Below are 18,101 nucleotides of genomic sequence, written 5' to 3' on the forward strand. Positions count from 1 at the left end.
CAGTAGATGGTGCATTCCTGAAAGCCATAGCTGGTCTGAGGTCCAGAAGGTTTAGAACATCCTAGAAACACCTAAGACATCCCCATGGCCCCTGCTTGGGTTTTCATAAATGGCCGCTGTCTCCCACGGCAACAGGGAGCCACCCCTACGCCAGCGTTGCTCGTTGCTTCCCTGAAGGGGAATCAGAGGAGCGTAGGGCGCCCCGTCAGGCATCACTCCGACCCGCGCGCCTCTTCCACACACGACACGACGTCGGTTTGTTAGTGTCAGGCGCCTCTGCGCACGCCAACGTCTGTGTCAGGCGCCATTGTCTCTGCGGGTGAGGCGGAAGGGGGCTCGTCCTTTTTTGTCATTTCGGGGGGATTTGTTTTCCTCCGCTCGCGCTCATCTTAACGAGGGACGTGCCGTGTGCATCTCAGCCGCCGGAGCGCCCGACTCAGCATGGCTGACTGCCGCCGCAGAGACAACACGCCGAAGCCCACAGAAATGATTTATTCGCCGAGCAACGTTGTACTGTCACAGAGGGGGGGAGGGGGAGAGACAGTCTCTTAATGTGACAACACCCCCTTCCTTCTCACATTGCTTCCTCACCCTCCCTCCCCCCCCCCCCCCTCCCCCCCCCCCTCCCTCCCCTCCTCCCCTCCTCCCTCCCCCCCTTCCTCCCTCCCTCCCCTCCTCCCTCCCCCCCTCCCTCCCTCCCCCCCTCCCTCCCCCCCTCCCTCCTCTCCCCAGTCCCACCAGCCTGCCATGTCTCCAACAGGTGCCTTTATCCCTCCCGGCTGGATGCGAAGGGTTATCAATCATGCAGGCCGGTTGGGGATGTGTCAGAAGTCGCTCAGCTATTCCACGTCGTTAACGTACAGCTCCTGGGTGGCCATGTTGGCCGACCTTTGGCGCCGGCTGATTTGCGCCAAAGGTCTGTCAACGCGGACAAGATACTCCTGGCGACGGCCGAGCCTCTAACCCTGTCGCTGCTCTGTCCCTCCAGGTGGGCCAAAGGGGGTCACGTGATCAAGGAGATCTCAGGGGACACCTACGAGGTCATCGTGGACCACTCCTTCTTCACCGAGCCTGTCTCCTGTGAGGTGACCAACCCCCTGGGTAGCACCAACATCAGCCGCAACGTGGACGTTTACTGTGAGTGCAGCTCGCTTCCCTCCTGTCGGGCAAACACCACACGCTGCGCATGCCGTTTCCATACAGCGGATGCCAATGACAGATTGCGCTTGTAGCGGTCATGGAGCGATTGATGTCAAGGTGAATGTTGTATGGATTCTGTGTCGATTGAACGGGTGTGTGGGCCCCCTTGCAGTTGGCCCCCGCATGGCTGCAGAGCCGCAGTCACTGCAGGTGGACCTGGGGTCGGACGCCGTGTTCAACTGCGCCTGGATGGGGAACCCCTCCCTCACGATAGTCTGGATGAAGAGGGGATCGGGAGTGGTGAGTATTCTCACAGCACACGCAGGCATCTTTGACCCGCTTTCTTTTCGATGTCACCGGTCGGAAGGTTTTTTTTTACGGGCAGTTTGAATATCGCGACGCCGTTTCGCAATGCGTCATTTGCCATGACATTCTGTGTCTCTCCTCCCACGTTGGTCCCGCTCGGTTTGCTAGACGCACGCCACGCTGCTTTTGGAGGTAGTTTTGTCAATTACTCTGGCGGAAACTGGGGAAGAAAAAAAATCGAACGCCAGAGGTCGTCCACGATTCGGGTGACCAAGCAATGCCCTCACAGCTAAAAGCAGGAGTTTGGAAAGAGCCATTAATCCTCAAATCCTGAGGCCGCTCGCCGTTCGACCTCGTTAGCGCTCTGCTCTTTGACACCTGGCTGGAGATCTGTCGAGGTGAAAGGGGGCGCGCCATTGATCCAACAGAGGCCGAACCGCCGGCTCCCTCTCCCTTCATCGACCTCCCAGAGCAAAAGAGCTCTCGCCGTCCTCTGGGCAGGGTCCCCCAAAAATTGGATTTTAATAATTGAGGGGCACTGCCCTTTAAGGCTTTCAATGCTCCACGGCTGTCTTGAATGTGAAGGTGACCTTGCGCCGGTCGCTCAATGACCCACGAATTCCCTCCGGCAGGTCCTGAGCAACGACAACATCCTGACGCTCAAGTCGGTCAGGCAGGAGGATGCGGGGAAGTACGTGTGCCGTGCCGTGGTGCCGCGAGTGGGCGCCGGGGAGAAGGAGGTCTCTCTCACAGTGAACGGTGAGTACAGCGCCGGGGCCACCCAGACGGTTTTCAGGTCAACGCTTCTTAAAAGAAAGCAATTTGTCACCATGGTCAGTACAGCCCCTCTCGTGTGGTACTGTAGTGAAAGCTCCCTCTCAATGATCTCTTCACAGAAAGGCTGCTTTTATGTTGTGTCACATGTTCTGTCGGTGATATTGTGTTCATTTTATATACGCCAAAGCACAGAGCAAGGTCCTTTCAAGTTTTTTTTCCTGCCAGTGCATACAGTACTGTAGGAAAGGGACAATGAGAGAACCATGGAAAATCATTTGTTTAACAAAAGGAATCACGATAAAACAGCACTAAAGCAGTGTTTAATCAAGTGTCATCGATGCTGACGCCTCTTAGATAAACACACGAGGCAAAAATAGAACGACTTGTCTGGTTTCCAGGTTCTAGACTTATATATGCCCTCCACACAGGAAATGCGCTTTAACGCTGATTAGATTCCAAAGGAAGTCGCGGGGGCCCGGCTTAGAGAGGCAGTGACTGACTAATGAATACCAGAGATGGTGGGAGACCTGGCAACTCTCAAACAAATGACTTCATTACCGCTGCTTGATATTCAGGGAGTGTGCATTAGCGTAACAGCAGTGGCACAGTGGTGCCACCGGCTCTCCGTTGCAGAACATACGCGTCTCTGAAAAACTCTTTTTTCCCCCACCCCGTTTCCAGTCACCTAAGAATGTCAGCGGAGAAAATGGATGTTGTGTCTAGGTGAGGTCAGAGCAGTATCTATGCGTTTTTCTGTCACTAGAAGTGTTGCTAGAGAGCATGGTGTATAATGCACTCATCCTGTGACATCAGTCACCAGTTATGTTGCTAAAATGCTTGATGTATGTATAAATCCCTGAGACACTTATTTTATTTGAAATGTTTGAATACGATTTCCTAGTCAGACAATTGACAGACTTTACTGTGAGGCTGTAAAAGCGCAGAGACAGCTCCGGGATATCCAAGTATGGTGGGTCTGGCATTGCTGGAGAAGATCTATTCCACAGTGTACTGTAAGCACCTTCTCTGTGTGTGGTTCTGTACCATCCCCTCCCTTTGTTATTCTGGGGAAGATCAGAACATTAAAGAGAAATCATTACTAATTTAATGCCCCTACATCCCTACTGTATCATTTCATCGTGGAATCCTTTTTACTGTCTGGATTTGTAAACAAAACACATAAAAAGGCTGCTCCCAAGTTTAGTTTGATGTGGCCTCTCTTTTATGTACAAAGATCTGTTGGGACTACGTTAGCGAAAACAACGGCCCATAAAAGAGATGATGTATTTTTTTAAATATCTTAACAGAGCTCGTACGGCGTTCATTGGGAGACAACGTCAATCAAAGGAGTAGATGCAGGGTTTCTGGGTCTCCGCAGACCTCAATCATGCCTTGCCTGGCGCTTTCAGGTGGCTTTTGTTTCTCCTTTATTTTGTGTTGCTCCTCGGTTCTCCTGCCTCTCTGAGCCTCTTGGCCTGGTTCTGTCGCAGGCATTCAAAAGCCACTTTATTTATTCTTTCTCACCCCCTGAATAATTGAAGTATTTCTCTTTTGAATCACAAGGGGTCTTGAAATGTGTTTGTTTGCTTTGTGTTATGTTTTATTATGATTTGTATTTATTTCTACCCTGCATCCTCCTGGCAAATCAGGTTGGACAAGCGGGTCCTTTGATGTGGCAGCTCGTGGACGGTCCTGTCTTGTAGTCAGCAGACTGTTTTAAGTCGTCGTTGCGGCGGTGAAGGAAGTTGCACGCTCACCCTCTCGACAACGCTAATGGAATGTCTGCGACAGTCAATGGAGCTCAATTGATTCTGACAGGCGAAATAGACAGAGAGAGAGAGAGAGAAACAGAGACAGACATAGATAGGGATAGAGAAAGCAAAAGGAAGGTGATGTTTACACTGTTCGTAGGGAGGGGGGGGCGGGCGGGGGGGGGGGATTGCGCGCATCGTTTTTAAGCTAACAAATAAAATACACGGGCTCGGAGTTTGTCAATATGTTTGTCTTCTGTTGCTGCGTGTCACTAACTCCCACTGTGCCGACACACAAGCAGAAGAGTCCTCCCTTTCCCTGGGGACAAGTGTCATTTAATTAGAATCAAACAGCTAGCAGGGAAGACCATTTATGTTCAAGTCACTAATGGCTACATATTGCTCACTGTCGCTTACGTAACATCGCAGTGCACAGGATGTGACTATGCGTCGACGTGCGTTAGAATGTGGGTCTACCTGAGTTTGTTTTGTATGGTGTGTACAGTACTGTGTGGTATGTCAATCTGTTGCTTGTGTGTGTGTGTGTTTGTGTGTACTAGTCCAAAATATATTTCTGCATTCAAGTAACGTATGCAATGAACACATGCATAATGCATTGTTGGATGGTGCTAGTCTACACATGGTTGTGTGGGTCACTTGGATACATGAATGTGCAATGCAATGAATGTGGGTATGGGTTGAGGAGTGAGCATGTGGATACAGCCGGTGTGGGGGAATGTGTGTGTGTAGGAGAGCGTGTGTGTGTGTGTGTGTGCGTGTGTGTGATTAGACGCATACTAATTGAGGCAGTCGAAGGAGAGGAAGCCCATGAACACATTAATGGGGAAAGTGGGCTTGTGGGGGGGGGGGTCCTCCAAGCCCCCCCCCCCCATGAGCAGTCGAGGAGAGGCGGCGGAATGGCGCACCTTCTCTCGGAGTGAACGGCACTTCCAATTGGCTGCGGGGACGCGGGGAGCTGTCCTCTGACGTGCTCCTCTGACGCGGAGTCAGACGGCGAAAGAGCACTTCGGAACCCCCTGCGCCGCGCCGCACGCACGCAAACGCACGCTCGGGTCGCACGTTCGTGGCCCGTCGTCACATACGACTCGCCGAAGAAATATGTCTGCAACAGTTGCAACGGGGTCCGCTGACAGGTTTCCCCGTGTGGCTGAGTCACACGGCACCACTCACCCATTCCTTTGTTTTCTGCACCCGCCGTGTAAGCGGCACACACACACACACACACAAACACCAACATGTGTGAAAGCATACACACAAACACACACACACACATCCAAACTCCTGTTTCAGTACAGGAGCCATCCTAACCCAGCAGTCTGAGCCAGAGAGATAAAGCCATCTAATTATATTCCTCATTTGCAGGACTGATCCACAGAGCAGATTCTCCCCAGACACCAGCGTCAGCCTTGGGAAGCCCAGGAGGAATTGATCTGAGTGTGTGTTCACACACGGGAGCCCATTCTAGACGCACGCACACACACACGCACACACACACACCTAGGCACATACTCCTCTCCACACGTCTACAAACACCCTCCACACACAATCACATGCAAAAAAAATGAACAAAGAGAAAACAGACACACACACTGCTTATCCGCATTGGTATTAATTCAGAGAAAAACACATGCCTGTACACATCCTCTCATCAATATCCCCACAGTCAAGAACACGCAAACGTGCACACACACAGTATATGTATACATACCTGCCAGTTTTTCTTTGGAGCTCCCATTAACTTTTATTCCGCTAGCCAGCTTTAGAGAGGCAGCGAAACAGTGCTGTATCTCAGCCACTCGCTAACTCAAAGCAGCCAATGCTGTGCCGTTACTTTGTTATTTTATTTTTTTGCTGCAATCATTCCACGGCAGCCTTCTCCTCCCAATCTCCAGTGGCATACCAAGACGCCATCTGCCAGAATCTCATTAAAATGCAAATTTATTTTAATAAGAGACAGGTAATAAACTGCAATTATGTATCAGCAGAGAGATGCCGGGGCGCTGCGTGAGGGGTGCTGGTGGAAGGTTGCCGTCTAGCTAATCAAGTTATACCCCCCCACCCTTAACCTCCCTCTAACCAGTCATTGTAAACGGGTTCTCCTGGACCCTCGTTTCTCACTGGGCTTCTGGGCTCCGCCTTGTTGTCATTGGCCGGGTTTCCCAGATTTGTTATGAAGCTCTTAACGCTAAGAGCTTCTTAAGAGCGTTCTAAGAACGCTCTAGAACGCTCTTAGAACGCTCCTAAGAAGCTCTTAGCGTTACTCACAATGACCTTGCTGTCATTGTGAGTAAGGGGGCCACGATCCCACGATCCAACCGGTCTAGGTCAAAGGTCAGGGCTCCTCCTTAGGCTGTGTGGAGGGGGGGGGGGGACTGAGCCTGCACCTCTCTGCCTTTGTGACACTTATCTCAGTGGAGGGTGGGCGAAATAAAGAAATCAAGCGGGTCATAAATCGACCATTTGGTCGATGAAAATAAACTCTCAGCACCCTTGGTTCAGGCCCTGACACTGGGCTTGAACGTTAAAGAACGTCGCTCGCTTCAGCTGTTCTTCCACTGGCAAAAGAAGATTGAAAGCCCTCAAACTCTTGACTGGCGTCTGCAATGGAATAGAATGTGGCCTTGAGTCTAGCCCTCTACTGCATTCATGGATGAGACTGTGTACTGTGTGTGGTTCACAGGCCCCCCGACCATCTCCAGCACCCAGACTCAGCAGGCTCTACACGGGGAGAAGGGCCAGATCAAGTGCTTCATCCGGAGCACTCCACCTCCAGATCGCATCGTGAGTAAATTACCACCCGAGTTCTTTCTCTCTTTAGTGGATTCGTTCCTGGGAGTGTGAAGGACGATCATCACGTTTTGTACCCTTTCTCAACATTTAAAACGTGTGGTTTCCTAGGGAAGGAATGCTTTACAACGGGAGTATATTGCTTGTAAATATAGTCCATCATCATCACCAGACCCCAATAGATTGTGTGTCGTGGAATTACTTCGCTCCATGGCTAAATACAGTCGAATACCAAATAATATTGAATGTCTGTGTGGATTGGTCTGTGAGTTGTCTTCAGTGTGCCCTGACAAGACCCCTAATGTGTCCGTAGTGAACCGTCTAATAAACACATGCAATAGATATCAGTTGAATGGATAGAATGCCATTCCAAGTCGTTTGTTTTTGCATGAAGGGTATGGAGCGTGGCAGGCTTAGCCCCTTAATTTCTCATTGAATGCTTCTACTCTGTTAGCACAGATCCCATTAAGATTTATGGCCCTTAGATAAACAGCCAAGCTCGTGTGGAGCCCTGTCAAGTTTCAGTATAAGCTGTGGGAATGCGTGTTTGCATGTGTGTCTGTTTGTTTTGTGTGTGTTTGTGTGATTTCCATGCCGCGTGTGCTAATGTGTGTTTTGTGTTTTGGTGCCCAGCCCTAACTAACTGCATAATGAATGTCCCGTTGATTTGATGGGAGGTTCTGACGGCAGAGGCTCTGCAGGGCTTAGAGGGATCAGAGCAGGATCTCCTGTTCATCTCTCGTCTACAGGTCATTCCCCCAGCCAAGACGTCTTCGTTTGCGTGACCTGATACACAAAGGGTTCAGAGACCTCAGTTCTCTAGGCCACAGTATTACAGTTCAGGGTATTCTTTTTACGTTAGGTTCAGGGTACTTGGTAAAGCTCCTCATTTGGACTTCCACTTCTTTGAATGAGAAGTGCAATCGTTTTTTACAAAACTTGCAGTATTAAACAGTTAATCATTACTATATAACTGGTAATAATGACTGTTATATAACTGGAAATCGGGACTGGTATATATATAACTGGTAATCATGACAGTTATATAACTGGTAATTATGAGTGAATCATTAAGGAACGGTCACCATGTGGTGTGACTCCCTACTTCCAGGCCTGGTCGTGGAAGGAGACGGTGCTGGAGTCTGGGACGTCTGGCCGCTACACCGTGGAGACGGTGTCCACCGAGGAAGGCGTCATCTCCACCCTCACCATGAGCAACATCGTCCCGGCTGACTTCCAGACCATCTACAACTGCACGGCGTGGAACAGCTTCGGCTCCGACACTGAGATCATCCGGCTCAAGGAACAAGGTGGGAGCCGAGGTTCGAGCGGGTTCCAGATTCTCTTCTTTGACGTGTGCCTACCGGGCCTAGAGTGGCGTGGCGCCCCCCTGTGGAGCGGTGGTTTGTCTTCGCGAGGCAAATTAATTTGCTTGGAATTTATCATGCCATTATCATTTATAAATAAATAGATTAAAAAACATACCCAATGATCTTTGTAATTACCAAGGCTCTGGCCGTGCCGAGACGTGGTCGTGGCGCGCGGCGCGCGGCCCTGCGTGTCCGTGCTCGGATCTGTGCCGTGCACAAGTGTGCAGCGGGATGTGTGTTTGTTTGTGTATCACTGTTAGCTCTGATGAGTATGGAAGCTGGTAAGGTCGAAGGAGTTCCAATGAGTTACCGTTGACCTATGACAGATGTGGAGATGAGCATAAGCGCCACAGAAAAACACATGAGCTACTACAGCACGTGCAGTTGTTTGTTTCTATGCATCTCATACCACTGTACCTATCATACAAGAACCTATTTAGAACTATGCATGTCTAATCTTGGGAACAGCCAGTACACAGCCAGAGCCTTGGTACAGCACGTGCAGTTGTTTGTTTCTATGCATCTCATACCACTGTACCTATCATACAAGAACCTATTTAGAACTATGCATGTCTAATCTTGGGAACAGCCAGTACACAGCCAGAGCCTTGGTAATTACAAAGATCATTGGGTATGTTTTTTAATCTATTTATTTATAAATGATAATGGCATGATAAATTCCAAGCAAATTAATTTGCCTCGCGAAGACAAACCACCGCTCAAGTGGATACGGAATTGAACACCTGTCAGCTGGGTCAATTGTCGGTTAATAAACATGGACTTGCTTGCGGTGGTTGTTTTTTTCATATCTCGATGCACTGTTTTTAACTTTTCAACAGTGGAATAAAGTTGAGACTCACTCCGGGTGGGGTATAGCTGGCTTATAAAAAAAAAAAGGAGAGTGATTAATGACGACATTAACTCGGTATTACTGGTGAGAAAACAGAACTGGGGTGTAGCTTTGTGCTGAAGGTAGAGACGTGGTAATTAATAAAGACAAGATGCTCCTGCCTTCATTAGAGAGGCAGCATTTGAAACAAACGTACTGAAAGACTCCCCATCTATCGCCACTTAAGCACTCAGTGAAAGTAATTGTCAACGCTGCCGCGAAAGAGAATGACTTGAGTCTTCCAGAAGGAGAATTATTACAAGTCTTATGTCGGATTCGAACTGCCTGTCTAAGTAAGACGGTCAGTTTTGCCGATGAGCAGATACAGGTTTTGATGGCCGCAATCCCTTTCTGAGACTTGTCCACAGTTGTTGCCGTATTTTCCTCAATGCCTGTTTTGGGTATCTCCCTGTTTGTATCTATGCACTGTTGTTTTCAGTGTGTTTGCTGGTATGTGGTTACACAGGTGGTCTTTCCGATGTGTTATTGTAGAAGGACGTGTCCTTTTGTCGCCCGCAGAGTCTCTCCCGGTGGCGGTCATCATCGGCGTCGCCGTGGGCGCTTTGGTGGCGTTCATTGTCCTCATGGGCACCATCGGAGCCTTCTGCTGTACGCGCTCTCAGAGAAGTGAGTGACCTTCCACCTGCTTCTACGCTCGCATGGCAAGGCAACTGCAACAACGACAAAAAAAGCATTGGTTCCTAGACAGAGACAGCCAGGATGTGAGGGCCTCATATATTGTCATTTCAGTTCCGAGTTACGTTCAAGCGCTCTCACGCCACCCTGTCATTCTACTGTTCTGTAATCATTCCCCCATCCTGCTCCATGCTCCAGACGCCACTCATTACAGTGACTCAGGTCAGAGCTAGTCAGCCCATTAGCGCTTTCCTCTCAACACTGTGCTGCGTTCAAGTGCGAGTCCCTTACCAGTATTCAGCATGTTGTTGTTGTATACCACAGAGGATGCGCACCTGGTTATGCCCTCACTGCCCGTCTCCATCTGTGCTCACCAGAGAGAACTTGCAAGCAAAATTAAAACAGAAAGTAAGACTTTGTTATACGCCAGTATAATCGGAATTAGTCCCAAATGAGCCGCCGTACTGTCAAGGCCTGTGTGAGATGCGCTTATGTACGCAGAAAAGAAAAAAAACAAAGGGGATTAAGGCATCTCTTGCTGTGTATTGTTTGAGATACGGGGACTTTCAACAACCGCACCATGGGGGATTTGAAGTCTATTGTGTATGCGATGAGTGGGTGGAAGTGGGTTGGTCTTGGTAAATATTGGCTTTTCTCAGCAAGTTTCCATTCATCAATAACTTCCTTGTTTTTGTCCCCCAGATTTGAAAGGGGTGGTATCGGCCAAGAACGACATCCGCGTGGAGATCGTCCACAAGGACCACAATGCGGCCCGGGAGAACGAGGAGCACGCCGCCATGAAGCAGCTCATGGTGAGTGTGAGTGTCCCGTCTACTTTTCCATTTCCTGTATTTATATTTAAACGGATGTGACTTCCTGTGAGAGAGAGGGGACGGGGGACGACACAACCGAACATTCCCACTTCCACGGGTTGCTTTATATTCACAGTTTATGAATGCTAATTATCTCCGCTGATGGTATTCATAAAAGCAGTTCTGTGGCTCTAAAGCGACAATATGAATAATGGACGAGGGGAGAGGTGTTTAAAGATACCGAGTGATCAAGACGTATGGCCTATATTTAGCAACAGGGCGAACCCTCTTCTTTGGAGAAGCTGTAGCCCCACCGAAACTTATCTTGTGTTTGAGGGTCTGAGGGAGTTTTAATTACACCTATTTGTTACTCCTATTCAAAATTCCAACCTACTTTATTTCTGGCCGTGCAGAAACGCTGTGCTGTCATGGGCTTCAGGGCAAGGCTGTGTTTTTCAGCAGAAGGGTCCTACGTAGCACATTCCCGGATATCACTTTGCCTGAGTTAATATACTGTAGCTGTTGAAGAATAAGCCAAGACACCGTATTAATCTGCATTTCACAAATTGGATTCGCAGATATATTATTTATACATTCACCTGCCTGCAGGGAAAGTCCACCATTTCGGAATATCCTGACAAGGTTTTGAGAAAATATTCCCCAGCTCCTGGCTCTGTGGGCTGTATATTGACCTCTGTGTTGCCGGCGACTAACTGAACCTGAGATTCTGCGTCCTCTCGTGTTCTGATTTTTTTTTTCTCTCCCTTCTTTCTCTCTCCTGCTCGTTGGCTGGCAGGTGGAGCGGGGAGAGTTCCAGCAGGAGTCGGTGCTGAAGCAGCTGGAGGTGCTGCAGGAGGAGGAGAAGGAGTACCAGCATATCAAGGTCGGGCTTCAGAAACGACGAGGTGGGGGTCGGGGGGGGGGGGGTGGTACCTCGGGGGGAGGTGAGGCACGAGGAGACCAGGTGCAAGAGACTCCAGGGAGGATGAGCAGGGTACTTCAGGGTGGGTGAAAGCTGGGATCACGTCAGTAAGAAGGAAAAAAAAACAAGTATGTTCCTTTTAAAGGTTAGGTTCAAATCTTAAAAAGTTCAACTCAGTGGACTCACGACGGGTAAGAGGTATGGGGGTCATGTACAGTCATCTGGACTTTGGCCTGTGGCAAAAGGAATCCAATTAAGGCTGTAATTAGATTAGTTTGATCAGCATCAAAGGTGGTGGAAGGAATAAGGAGTGTTTGGGCTCTGTAGCTCGAAAGCGTTCTGTTGAATGCTAAAAGAACGCAGACACTCTCTCTCTAGGACACACACTCCGTCGACACACTTCTTAGAAAGCGTCTCTTCAGTTAGGCGTGATGAGCTGGGTTGGTACGCACCAGAGTAAGCAAAGAGCGTGAGAGAGCCCAATGGAGTCAGAATGTCTTCAAAGGGATCTGGGTAGGAACGTGGATGGATAGCCATGGCAAAAGAATCCTAATTTTAGGATTTAATTCCCCGCCAGACAGCGAATCATCGTGTAATCATAATATTCATCAGACACACTTCGGCAAACGGCGGTTTATTGTTGCACTTGCGTAATGAGAGTTCACTATTTCTGCAATCAAACCCGCTTAATAAGTGGAAACAAATTTAAGAAGGGGACAAACGTGTTAAGCCAAAACCAATCATTTCTCATTCTCTGCTGTAATTGCCTTTACATTCCCTGCACAGCGATGGAATAGCACTTTAATAGGAGTAACATTAAGTGAGAGGTTGGCGCGTAAGCATTACAATTGCCTGTGCTCAATCAGCAATGCTTAACCAAGAGAATTCTCATCTGTTTGGCCTGAGGATCCACCGTGGTTTGGGAGACAACAAACAAGCGGTGCTACAAGGAGTTTCACCCTGTCTGCATGAAGACAATCAGACCTCCCTGAGAATGAGCTGAATTGATGAACAATAGATACAGCATGCTGTACTCGTGACCACAGCACAGCACTCCTACGTACGGCTGGATGAAAATGTGATTCCACCTCGTTTTCGATCCTTCTTACGCAGCCTGATGTGAATCCATCTTGCTTCACGAGAATCAGTTCCTCATAGGGGGGACGACATAAGCTGTAGCTGAACTGAAGGCAAGCGTGTCAGTATGTGGTCCATAACTAGTGCCCCCCTCTTGATTCAGCTCCGTGCAAATCTCTTAATTAAAACAAGTTACTGCGTGTGCAGTTCACGGCACAATTACTTGCCCCCCCCCACCCCCACCCCCACCCCTCATACACGCGCGCACACATCGATGACATCTAGAAAAGTGTCACCCATGGAACTGTACCTCTAAAGGAAAAAGCACACACAGACACCTGCCCAGGCCTTGCAAAAGCCGACTCCCAGCAACGCAGCACTGCCCGACTAGACACACAGCTCAATTCTGGACGTTGTCCACAGAGATTCACACCGGCGTTTCACAAAAAGCCTTTCAGCGAGAGAATGGCAAATCTTGTCCCATTTGTTTATGCCATTGTTAGAATGAATGTTAACACCCCCCCTCCCCAAAGCCATGGAGTATTCCTGCTTGTGCTGCCAGCATACCTGCTCCCTACAGACGTGGCTCTTTTGATCCACGCTGATTAGAGTGTATGGGAAGAGAGCAGAGGGGACCAGGGACGAGATAAGGGCCACACAGTCCCCCTCGTCTGATAATGATGCACATAACGAGAATTGTCTCAGGTTGTCATGGCATAGTCCTTTTTTTCCGCGCTGATTAGCATTCCTCCTGTGGGATTCAGCTTTGTTGCTCGCCGAGCTTGACATTTAACACTATTCTCCAATCGTTATGGCAACGTGGGACACATAGCAACAGGACAGGCCCTGCCTGAATCTGTAGACAACAAGGCTGGCAACCATGGCTACAGAAGTCATTTAACCACCGAATGTAGAATTACAGGCCTTTTCTTTGGGTGTTTTTTTGTCACGTGCAACCGTTTTGGGTCCAATTAAAATAAGACTGAACTTTTGCGACAACGTGTTGAATGCCAAATTGTGAATCATCAAGGCTTGCTTAATTAGGGAATAACATGATTTTAAGGTTTGGCTTGGCTCTGTCTAAATCAGAAAATGAAGCTCGGAGACAGTTTTTAGCAATTCCAAGCTATCTAGCGAGTGAGTCACAACAGGCTGTTTCCTTATTTATTTGCTCATTTGAATAGTAATTAATGCCAGTTTGACCTTGACACCGGTTAAGCTTTGAAAGGAATAAATACATATAAATGAAGGGATAATTCAACTTTTCCTTTGTCTGTTTCCCACTGGGAATACACTGCACTCCACATCCTCTGCTGCCACACAGAAAAGCAACTGGACTAGTTTCAGTCGTTTTATCCTGGCCCGTCATCGAGCCCACTTCCAACCACTGTGTCTTCTGTTGCTCCTCCACCCAACAGGACCCCACCAACGGCTACTACAGCGTCAACACCTTCAAGGAGCACCATACGCCCACCATCACACTGGCGGGGAACCAGACGGCGGAGCTGCGCAACCCGGCCGCCACGGGCACGGTGGGCAAGCAGCGGGTCCCCACGGGCATGTCCTTCACCAACATCTACTCCACGCTGGGCGCAGGCCCCAACCGCCTGTACGACTACAGCCAGCGCTTCGTGCTGGGCATGGGCAGCAGCTCCATCGAGCTGTGCGAGCGCGAGTTCCAGAGGGGCTCGCTGAGCGACTCCAGCTCCTTCCTCGACACGCAGTGCGACAGCAGCGTGAGCAGCTACAGCAAGCAGGACGGCTACGTCCAGTTCGACAAGGACAGCAAGGCCTCCGCCGCCTCCTCTTCCTCCCACTACTCCCAGTCCTCGTCCCAGAACTCGGACCTGACCAGGCCGCTGCAGAAGCGCATGCAGACACACGTCTGACCCGACCCTGGAGGACGTGTGGGTGTGTAAGGTGGGGTAACAAGCCTTCCCACCCCCCAGAGGTTCAAACTGTGTTTGTGGGAGAACCGGAAATGGCTATCTTCAGATTTCAGCTTCTTCAGACTTCTTAATGGTCCAACCTTTTGGATCAAGAAGCCTTTATGTCCCTCATCCTGAAATCAATGTCCAATTTCTCCCCCACTGCTAAATAGATGATCTTTACAAAGTTCCTGGCACCTAACCAGAGTAGTGCCACTGACGAGACTTGCCATCAACTACAAGGTTAATGTGCTGAATCGTATAGAAAAAGTATCATTTGGCCGAAGACTTAGATGCCCTTGAAAGGAATGTTGAATATTACATGACAATCAAGCAGTTTCGACTGGTGTCTTTAGTATGTTCGTCCTAATTCATTCAGCCATTTCTACTTTCAGTCCATTTGGTTAAGGAGCAGCACAGGCCCTCAAATACAGGAAATGTTTGCCCGGAAAATGTGCTCTCTTTTAGTATCCAAGCACACCAGTGAATGTGCTGTGTACTGTATGTTAGTTGTCAAAGCGTTTCCTGTTTGCAACCCTCCACCTAACTTCTACACACACACACACACACAAACACTGAATTTAAGCTTAACTGATCTAACTGGATCCCCTGAGTGGGTGGAGTAAAACTCTTTCGTATTGGCCTACACACTTGCCAAACAATTAAACAACGCCTGTCTTTTCTCCTCCCCTGAACAAAACTCTCAGTACTTTGCAGATAAGGAGGGACAGATATCTCAACCGAAAAGACTCAGTCATTGTTTCACAGTTTGCCACTCTAAGATCAAAGAATATCAGTGTACATTATGCATCTTCCTTTCCGTTGCATTGTTTTCCCTTTGCTCATTGATTTTGCCTGTTTTGAGGACTATCAGGAAAGTGAGAGTACTTTGCTCACATTTTCCTTGCCTTGAGTGAAACTTTTTTTGAAACACCGAAACATTTTAAAAGACACAAACTTTGGGTTCCGGAAACTGTACGGGACGAGTTCTCGTCGGGGGATTTGACTCTGTTGTCCTGACGTAATTGCGGAATATTGCGCTCCACCTCTGAGGAAAGGGTGTTGACTCTGCACCCTGTGTAATGTGAAGTCTCTCACATCAAGCTTAGTCATCAACAGCCATCCATGTGGAAAGGTTTAGCTGTGGAAACCGAAATTTAACACCACTTTTCCTCTTCATGCGGCTTTCCCATGCGTTGTTGAGAACATGTGACACAAGAGATGCTTCAATAAAACTGTAACCTTTTTTTCTCTGATGAAGGATGTAAAAAAAAAAAAGAAAAAGAAAAAAAAAACTCTATATTTTTTCCTGCTTTAACCTTTTATTGTCCATGTGGTTGCCATTGAAATGCTATAAACACGCTGGCTGTTTTAAGTGGGCGTCTGGCATATTGAACATGACATAACGGGAATGGAAGCAGTATCTACCTTTTTGCCATGCTTGTTGTCATTTTTAGTTTGAGAGATTACAGTGCATAGAAAACATCCACCCCCCAGAAATCAGACAAGCACTTCTACGGTAGAGTCACAGTACCTCACACTGTTAGGAACCCTGCACAGTAGTTGGGCCACTTAGTAAAATGACTCACATGCATGTCAATCACAATTGTAGCTCAGCCAAGTAACCGAGGTGAACCGAGAGAGGTGACAGTTAAATCTCTTGATCTATCCAACGACTGAAATGCCACCCCACGTCACAACACAAAATTGGGAAACTATGAAGAGATGCCGCGTTCTCTGAGCTTAAGTCAAGTTCCTGTGCAGGTCTCCTCTGTGGATGTGTGGAGCAGGCTAGATAAGCTTGAAATCTCAAGGGCTTTTCTTTTGCCTCTCTATTATTCCGATCATTTGTCTGCAGGTCACCCCGGCAATTACATCATGTGTTACATCATCACATTGAGCCATTAGCAGCCTATAAAAGCCATTTGCTTGTGGGCTTCAGTGTCTGGTCAGACCTGGCTTTACAGCATCAAATTGACCTGTATTCGATCAAGCATTAGAAGGCTAAAGGCTATAGTGCCAGGAAAAAGGCAATTTCTAGGGTTTTCTTTAACAGTAATACGCTATTATGTACCTAATAGCAGATTCAGAGTAGCAATGATGATGTCATTTGTGGAAAATTGAATCTAAAACGGAACACTCTTCTAGTATTTTATGCTTTAGTATAGCCTTTTGCCTGTGGGACTGCTTGGCTGACAGATACATGTGCAATACAGTACTGCCGTGGAGAACTTGGGTGATGTGTTCGTCCGGCAGAAACTCGCTGAAACAATGCTTTTTGTTGAGTCGGAGACACGAGGGAAATACATCTTTAAGAAAAGCGAGTAAGTTGTTGCTGTTAGCACTTTACATATGATTATATTTGAGGCATTTCAATGGGGTTTTCTACTTGAGTGGTGGTGCTTTTGACTGTAATTTTACAAATGGATTGGCGCCCATTGTAAGGCTTAAATACAAACAGGTCTGTTTCAATGCTGATAATCCTGCTTGGCGCTTAGCACTCTGTATATAAATCTCTAATGCTCTCTGTATATAATTTTGCTGTTATTTCTTTTTCTCAGTCAGTTTCAGTGTATTAGGGGACAACAAATCCCCTCGCCATCAATATTGTACAGACAGACAATCATTTATTTGTCTTTCTTTTCTTCTTTGTTTCTTTTTTTTACAGTGCTTCTTTTTTTCTGCTCAAACTTTCATTGGCGTCCTCGACCTAGCTCGTCTTTGAAAAATAGCGTTTGGTTTACAGGTTTCTCTTTGTGGGGGGAAAACGCTTCAAAAGGTACAAGCTAAGTGGCCGTAGGGATGGGGAACAGGAAGTGGTCATGAGGTGAAGAGTGTATTTGCGTATCAGTTGAAAAAAACTACATTTGGAACCCTAGCCAGTTCCTCTTTTCCAGAAACACCATGTTCTATCATTTTGGTTTTGGAAGCCTTGAAGTGTCTACTTTGGGTGTTCTGCACCAGTAGTGCAGAAACAAGAGTTATGGAAAGTTGGTAACATCTATCACAATAATGTTGTCCCCCAAAGTATCGCTTATAGAAAGCTGGTCTATTGAGAAATGAGATTGACAGCCCTGTTCTCCAAACCTTTCAGGGGGATAAGATGAGGTTGTTTCTCTAAAGATCGTGCAGGCCCTCTGTCTGTGTTCTTCTTGATGCTACACGTCCATTCATCCGAACAGAATGCTATTCCCAGAGCAGAACACCCAACACTGCATGGATGAATAATTGATAAGCCAACCTGGCAACCCCACCCCCCCCCCCCATCCGCCTCCTGTTACCATAGACAGCTGCGTAACCACAGTGCCATGCCAGTCACAAAGGGATGAGCAGAGGAATCAAAGCCCATGCGGGCACCAGTCAGCCTGGCTCACCTGAGGACGACAGCTCTGTGCGAGGCAGCAGCTGCTCGTGGTTGCCAGGTTTGTAAAACTACACCTTGGCCAAACAGATGTATAAACACAGACAATATGACAACAAGGGGTCGCAGTCCTCTCCCTTGTGAAACACAGTATCCATTTACAGTGATCTGGTTCACTGCTGGTTCAGTAGAGGAATGCAGAACACATTTTTAACAGGAAATATTGAAGATTGATTGATTGATTGACTGACAGTTTCCCATATGGGCTGTTCCTGGGAGGAGGCAAACATTGGATGTGACTAGTCTCTGATTGGTTGGTAGTTC

General features: G+C 48.0%; 1 protein-coding gene across 1 annotated transcript in view; it reads left to right on the top strand.

The window, feature by feature from the left end:
- The window catches only part of kirrel3b (kirre like nephrin family adhesion molecule 3b), a 47,908-nt gene extending 33,531 nt beyond the window's left edge, over nt 1–14,377 (top strand). Inside the window, exons 6-15 of the mRNA XM_067246513.1 lie at nt 989–1,137; nt 1,313–1,440; nt 2,079–2,205; nt 6,676–6,776; nt 7,894–8,092; nt 9,561–9,668; nt 10,002–10,085; nt 10,380–10,489; nt 11,286–11,372; nt 13,907–14,377. Coding sequence (XP_067102614.1) covers nt 989–1,137; nt 1,313–1,440; nt 2,079–2,205; nt 6,676–6,776; nt 7,894–8,092; nt 9,561–9,668; nt 10,002–10,085; nt 10,380–10,489; nt 11,286–11,372; nt 13,907–14,377 — 1,564 coding nt within the window. The remainder of the gene's footprint in view (nt 1–988; nt 1,138–1,312; nt 1,441–2,078; nt 2,206–6,675; nt 6,777–7,893; nt 8,093–9,560; nt 9,669–10,001; nt 10,086–10,379; nt 10,490–11,285; nt 11,373–13,906) is intronic.
- The last annotated feature ends 3,724 nt before the right edge of the window (nt 14,378–18,101 follow it).

The sequence above is a fragment of the Osmerus mordax genome, chromosome 11 (assembly GCF_038355195.1).
Source record: "Osmerus mordax isolate fOsmMor3 chromosome 11, fOsmMor3.pri, whole genome shotgun sequence".
Taxonomy (NCBI): domain Eukaryota; kingdom Metazoa; phylum Chordata; class Actinopteri; order Osmeriformes; family Osmeridae; genus Osmerus; species Osmerus mordax.